Raw genomic sequence first — 7,250 nt, 5'->3', positions numbered from 1 at the left:
TAGGCCACAAACCCTGGGAGGATAAGGAGGGTGAATAGATAACAACCAACAGGATGAGTCTGGCCGAGAAAAGGTAAGGAGATGAGGAACAGATGGAGCCAAGGGGAAGTAACACTTTGTTGTTAATTGATGAGTGTAAAAACTTACTTAAAGTGTCCTTTGTTTGTAGTTAACCAAACAGGGATTGCCTGGTATGTAATGCTTAGCTTAAGGAACCAATCTGTTTAAAGCACGCGGCCTCTGGTAACATATATAAACTCATGCTTGTATACAATAAATCAACATTTGCTTGCATCAAGCAGTTTCCTGTCTCTCCATCGCAGCACCCTTGCACCTCTCAGGGTGTTGGTGTGTAGATGAATTGGGAACAATGGAGTAATTTGGCCCTTGGAGAAACTGTCAGGGGAATGGTCTTTATGTTTCAGTCCTGGTTTCTCACAGTCCATGTATTTTTTAATTGGCAATAAATTAAATTGAATTTTAATACGACACATTTTGGCCATGACCCATGAACATTGCTGGTATAATTTCTGCTTTTTTCCTGTTGAGTCAGGGGAGCGGATGAGCAGCTGTGGGGCTGGCTGGGTGCTGGCTGTGTTTAACCCTCCACAGGACCACATCAGGACTGCTGAGCCCACAGTGGGGCTCCCCCGCACAACAAAGACCCTGACAGACCGGAGCAAGTCCTGCAGAAGCCAGAAGGATGGTTGGGACCTGGATCATGTTATGGACAAGGAGAGGCTGAGAAACTGGGGTTTATTTGAGATAACATCTAGAGTGAAAGACTGGAGCGCTGGACCCAGGTCAGTTGGTGGGAACTCAGTCAGTGGTTTACTTCACTATTTCTCAAAGCAAAGCCGTGAGGACATGATCTGGCTGGAGGTGTCTGACCACAGCCTTGGCTGAGTGGCCAACTGTGCAAGAGCTATGGGACTTGTGTGTAACCAGTGACAGTAGGAAAGTGGCTCCATTTACATTTAGAGTTGCAATGGAGTTGGGTATCACTGAGCCACTAAGGATGACAGAGCTGACCATGCAGCAAATGTTCCTCGTAGCGACTGGGGTGTACAACAAGCAAAGGAAACGACTGATGCTTAGGACATCTTGGGGCACCTGGGGCAGCTTCCCCTGGGTATCCAGGGAACATGGCACCGAGCAGAGCCCTGTGTCCCACCCGATTACTGCCTTGCTTCCTTCACCGTGACCCAAGGAATTGCACCAGGACACCCTGCCGTGTGCCTCCACCCTGTTATTTGCCCCAACTTTGCACACTCACACAGCTGAGCTCTACACTGGTGCTTTACTCTCCTCAGAAGTTGATAGATGTCTCCACTACACAAGCCCCTTAAATTACAGAGATGTGACACAGGAGTCCAGCTGCACCATCCTGGATGCAAACATACAAAAGCCTCTGGGTCAGGCAGGCTGGGTTCATTCCTTTGAGGAAGTGGAGTGCATGCAAACATTCCAGGAGAGACACAGTTGTGACATTAAAAGCGCTAAATGCACAGGATGTTCCAGAGATGACCAGGAAATGCCTTGTGAGGAGATTCGGGCAGTTCAGTGCTGCTGAGAGACACCTGACTGCATCAGCTTCTTCAGTGCATCCTTCAGCTCCTGGTTCCTCATGCTGTAGATGAGGGGGTTCAGTGCTGGAGGCACCACTGAGTACAGAACTGACGCCACCAGGTCCAGGGATGGGGAGGAGATGGAGGGGGGCTTCAGGTGGGCAAACATGGCAGTGCTGAGAAAAGGAGACCACGGCCAGGTGAGGGAGGCACGTGGAAAAGGCTTTGTGCCGTCCCTGCTCAGAGGGGATCCTCAGCACAGCCCTGAAGACCTGAATGTAGGACAGAACAATGAAAACAAAACAAACAAAAGCTACACAAGCACCACACAGAAGCAGCCCCACTTCCCTGAGGTAGGTGTGTGAGGAGGAGAGCTTGAGGATCTGTGGGATTTCACAGAAGACCTGTCCCAGGGCATTGCCTTGGCAGAGCGGCAGTGACAGTGTATTGGCCGTGTGCAGCGCAGCACAGAGAAACCCACTGGCCCAGGCAGCTGCTGCCATGTGGACACAAGCTCTGCTGCCCAGCAGGGTCCCGTAGTGCAGGGGCTGGCAGATGGCCACGTAGCGGTCATAGGGCATGACGGTGAGGAGAGAACACTCTGCTGAAAGGAAAAAGACAATCAGGAAGAGCTGTGCAGCACATCCTGAGTAGGAGATGTCCCTGGTGTCCCAGAGGGAGTTGGCCATGGCTTTGGGGAGAGTGGTGGAGATGGAGCCCAGGTCGAGGAGGGAGAGGTTGAGGAGGAAGAAGTACATGGGGGTGTGCAGGTGGTGGTCACATACTACAGCAGTGATGATGAGGCCGTTGGCCATGAGGGAGGCCAGGTAGATGCCCAGGGAGAGCCAGAAGTGCAAGAGCTGCAGCTCCCGCGTGTCTGCCAATGCCAGGAGGAGGAACTGGGTGATGGAGCTGCTGTTGGACATCTGCTGCCTCTGGGCATATGGTCCTGTCACAGGAGAAAATGTACAGTGATAATTTATGGGAGACTTCTGCAAGCAAAATCAAAGCCATTTCCCACAGACCATCCCCCCGTCACACACAGACATCCCTCTCTTTTCTCGGAGACCTTCCTGCAGCTGTGTGGCTGCAGCCCTGCTTGGTGCTGGCCGTGTGGGTGATGAAGAGCAGGGCATCTGCCCACGGGCTCTTGACCAGCCAGCCCCACTCTGCAGCAGTGGGTGGGGGCAGGGACCAGTCCTGGTGTTTAACTTTGTCCTCTGAAACCAGTGCCAACGCGGAAGGGCTGGTCAGCGTCTGCAGCGCCAGTGCTAAGGAACGGGAAGGGTGAAGGCATTGTAAGAGAGCTTTAGTTTTTTTCACAGCTCCCCCCCATCTCTCCTGTTGAGTATTTTCAGATGTCAGAAAAGCAGAGCATTTTTGCTGCCCTCCGGTGGAACAGAGTGAGGTCTGTGAGGCAAGAGGATTGCCTGTGGGTGAGTGCCCAGTGAGGGGAGGTGGTCTGTCCGTCTGGTTCCCAGGCAACCTGGTACCAAGTGTCCCCGAGCCCGGGGGTGCAAAGGCTTTGCTTCAGAGCAGAGACATGGCCTGGGCAAAGGAGAGCTGAGTCTTGAGCCCTCGGACTGTGCCATGAAGTGCTGAAATGGGCTCTGCAGGGCTTACTGAAGCTCTGGGGACATCCTCCCCACCCTGCCTGTAGAACCACCAGACACACACATGCACACACACTCTTTTAGGAGTACTTGGATCCTTTGCTGCAGTCTTCCTGGTGTCCTCTCTAGTAATGCGTTAACAAAAGTTGATACTCCTGCACAAAACTTTTTCTAGTAAGAGAATTGCCACTGCTGGAAATAAGTGTGTCCCCCCAGGTGAGGCAAGGCCCATGAGGGATTGCCTCATCCTGCTGCCCAGCAGGTTCCCCTGCAGCCCCAGGGACAGCTGGAGGGAGCCCAGAGGGGCAGAGGAGGGAGGCAGGGAGAGCTCAAAAGCAGCCCTTGGTGGGAGGCTGCTGAGAGCTCCCTGCTGGAGAAATCTGCAGAGCCCTGGAGCCGGTAAGTGTGTGGCTGCAGGGCACTGCCTCTGCAGTTCCCAGCCGGGTCTGCAGCAGCTGGGGCCCCCCAGCCTGTGGGACCGTGTGGGAGCCTTGTGCTGTGGAGGAGGCCAGTGTGCTGCAGAGCAGGGCTTCCCTGCTGCAGCGTGGGAGGGCCAGGGCATGTGGGCTGCCTTGTGCCAGGGCCGGCTGCAGGGCTGTGAAGGTGGCTGTGCAGGCAGGGGTGCCCAGGGCTGTCCTTGCCAGCAGGGTCCCTGCAGCCCAGGGGGCTGTGTGCTGGGGCAGGGGCTCTGCCGCCTGCCAGGGGCAGCTCTCAGCCTGCCGGGGAGCTCCCGTGCGGCTGCGGGGAGAGTGTGTGGGTGCAAGGAGCAAACCCTGTCAGGGCAATGTTCTCGTGCTGTTGCGTGGGTGGTGCATTGGTCAGGGCTGCTCGCAGCTTCTGCTCATGCCCACCTCATTTCCAAGGCGACTTCTCATGAGCACATTCACGGCAGGGGTTTTCTGCTGGAGTCTCTTCTTGCCTGAATCTCTGCTTCCATTTTTATCTTGCTCATCTTGGTAGGAATGGAATCTGAACTGTGTAGGTCAGAGCAGGGGCAGAGACTCTCAGAGCATCACAGTGATGTTTATGAGGAAGGTCAGCAAGTGCCTTCCCTCTGCAGCAGCATCCAGATCAAAGCAGCATCAGCTCTCCTTTTCCCTCAGGCTCTGGGGGAGCTGTTCTTTCAGGCCTGCAGGCAGAGAGCGGCTGCAGGGCAGAGCTGGGCACACAGGGGCTGAGCTGGGCTCTGTGAGCGCTGGCAGGGAAGAGCCGTGGGGCCAGAGAAAGAGCTGCTGGCAGGGACAGCTGCAGGCGTTGAGCGTGGCTGTCCTGCATTGCTCTGGTCTGGGAGGTGCTGTGCAGGGCTTGAGAAGGGAAAGGCATTCCAGTGTGCCCATCTGTCTCTCTCCTGGCTTTGCTCAGATGATTTTGGGATAACTGACCGGCTCGGTTGGAATGGGAGTTTCAGCTGCAGGCTCAGGCACAGACCCTGTGAGTCCTCCTGTGCCGACGTGAGCACAGCAAGGAGGCGTCCCATGTTTCCTCTAATCTGTGAAGCTGTGGGCAATGCAGTGTGTGATGCTGGGGAAGGAGCTGGCTCTCCTTTAACAATTACCGTAATCAGGACCCTCGGTCACCTGCTTGGGGTGTCCACCCAAGCTGCACGCTGCTTCCAGGGCACACTGTGACCATGGGTGTCCCTGGCTAGAAAGGGGGGTGCTGAGACTTTGAGAAAGGGCGAGCCATTCTGTGCTCTGTAGTGGATCCCTCTGCTCTTCAGCAGTGTCTGCTTGCTTTTTAGGGTAACAAAGTGTCCTGGTTGTGGCTGGGATAGAGTTAATTTTCATCTAAGTGGGAAGGACTTTTGAGAACAATTTTGAAAATGCACTGATATTTTTGGTTGTTTATAGGTGATGCAACATGTTCATGCTCAGTATATAAACTTGGTGGGGTTTGCTGGGGTCTGCCAGTCGATGCTGGGGACTGGCTGGGCATCAGTCAGTGGGTGATGAGCAGCTGTATTGTGTATCACTGTCTTCCCTGCTTCCTTTCTTCCTTTCTTCCTTTCTTTCTTTCTTCATTTCTTTCTCTCTTTCTCTCTTTGCTTCTTTCCTTCCTCCTTGTTTCTTTCCTTCTTTGTTTCTTTCTTCCATTCTTCCCTCCTTCCTTCCTTCCTTCCTTCCCTCCTTCCCTCCTTCCCTCCTTCCCTCCTTCCCTCCTTCCCTCCTTCCTTCCTTCCCTCCTTCCCTCCTTCCCTCCTTCCCTCCTTCCCTCCTTCCCTCCTTCCTTCCTTCCCTCCTTCCTTCCTTCCCTCCTTCCCTCCTTCCTTCCTTCCTTCCTTCCTTCCCTCCTTCCTTCCTTCCCTCCTTCCTTTCCTTCCTTTCCTTCCTTTCCTTCCTTTCCTTCCTTTCTTGTTGGATTTTATTACCCCCGACTACCTCCCTCTCATTATAACTGTCATTCTCATTATTGTTATTGTAATTTCATTTTTATTCTACTGCATTTATGATTTTTTTCTCGCCTCAAACTTCAAGATTTACATTCCTTTCTGATTCCTCTCCTCATACCTATGGGTGAGGGGGGAGTAAGTGAGCATCCCTGTGGTACATAATTTCCAGCCAGGGTTAAACCAGGACACATGTCAGTGTAATTGGACTCTATCACAGAAAGCTGCAAGTGCAGGGCAGCTGAGAAGGAGCTGGAGGGACTCACCAGAGTCCCTGCCTCTGCCCTCAGGCACAGACAGTGCCCTTGCCTCTCAGCACTCACTCTGCTCTCCCTGAGCACAGCACAAAGCCCTCCTGACCTGACTCTGGCCATGGCCGTTGCTCAGCACGGGCAGAGCCGATGCTGACAGGCCCTTCTGCGCTGGGAGCAGTTTGGGCTGAGCCAGTGCAAGGCCAGGACTGGCCCCTGCCCCCAGGGTTCCCATGAAGCCCCTGCTGCAGAGCAGGGCTCACTGCTGGGCAGCCAGCGGGCACAGCCCCTGCTCCTCACAGCACACTCGGCCAGCACTCAGCACAGCTCCAGCCACGGCTCGGAAGGGAGCTCTCCTAGGAACGGCAGAGGGGGGGGACATGGGGCAGCGGGGGGCGCATCTAGGAGAAACGGCTTTCACTTTGCTCACAGAATTATCCTCTGACTTCTTGCTATCTTTCCTCCTTGAGCAGGTTCCCATGCCCAGAGGCAGCAGATGTCCAACAGCAGCTCCATCACCCAGTTCCTCCTCTTGGCATTGGAAGACACGCGGGAGCTGCAGCTCTTGCACTTCTGGCTCTTCCTGGGCATCTACCTGGCTGCCGTCCTGGGCAACGGACTCATCATCACCACCGTAGTGTGTGACAAACATCTCCACACCCCCATGTACTTCTTCCTCCTCAACCTGTCCCTTCTTGACCTGGGCTCCATCTCCACCACTCTCCCCAAAGCCATGGCCAACTCCCTCTGGGACACCAGGGACATCTCCTACTCAGGATGTGCTGCACAGCTCTTCCTGATTGTCTTTTTCCTTTCAGCAGAGTGTTCTCTCCTCACCGTCATGGCCTATGACCGCTACGTGGCCATCTGCCAGCCCCTGCACTACGGGACCCTGCTGGGCAGCAGAGCTTGTGTCCACATGGCAGCTGTTGTCTGGGGTAGTGATGTTCTCTATGCTGCGCTGCACACGGCCAATACTTTCTCACTGCCACTCTGCCAAGGCAATGCCCTGGGACAGTTCTTCTGCGAAATCCCACAGATCCTCAAGCTCTCCTGCTCACACACCTACCTCAGGGAAGTGGGGCTTATTGTGATTAGTTCCTGTTTAGCCTGTGGATGTTTTGTTTTCATTGTTCTGTCCTACGTTCAGATCTTCAGGGCTGTGCTGAGGATCCCCTCTGAGCAGGGACGGCACAAAGCCTTTTCCACGTGCCTCCCTCACCTGGCCGTGGTCTCCCTCTTTCTCAGCACTGGCACATTTGCCTACCTGAAACCCCCCTCCGTCTCCTCCAAATCTCTGGACTTGGCGGTCTCAGTCCTGTACTCGTTGGTGCCTCCAGCACTGAACCCCCTCATCTACAGCATGAGGAACCAGAAGCTGAAGGACGCACTGAAGAAGCTGATGCAGTCAGGTGTCTCTCAGCGGCAATGA

General features: G+C 54.5%; 1 protein-coding gene and 1 pseudogene across 1 annotated transcript; one reads left to right on the top strand and one right to left on the bottom strand.

Moving 5' to 3' along the window:
* Nucleotides 1-1,431: 1,431 nt before the first annotated feature.
* LOC129783395 (olfactory receptor 14J1-like) lies at nt 1,432-2,113 on the bottom strand (annotated as a pseudogene).
* A 4,201-nt stretch (nt 2,114-6,314) lies between these two features.
* Nucleotides 6,315-7,250, top strand: LOC129783394 (olfactory receptor 14C36-like). Its single transcript, XM_055793370.1, has one exon. It carries the CDS (start codon nt 6,315-6,317, stop codon nt 7,248-7,250), a length of 936 nt encoding a protein of 311 aa, XP_055649345.1.

This window comes from Falco peregrinus, unplaced genomic scaffold, assembly GCF_023634155.1.
Source record: "Falco peregrinus isolate bFalPer1 unplaced genomic scaffold, bFalPer1.pri scaffold_40, whole genome shotgun sequence".
Taxonomy (NCBI): Eukaryota; Metazoa; Chordata; class Aves; order Falconiformes; family Falconidae; genus Falco; species Falco peregrinus.
This window is presented reverse-complemented; position numbering and strand designations above follow the sequence as displayed.

What these genes read in the sequence shown, in the direction of transcription:
- LOC129783394 (XM_055793370.1), top strand. Translation starts at nt 6,315, where the DNA reads ATGTCCAACAGCAGCTCCATCACCCAGTTCCTCCTCTTGGCATTGGAA.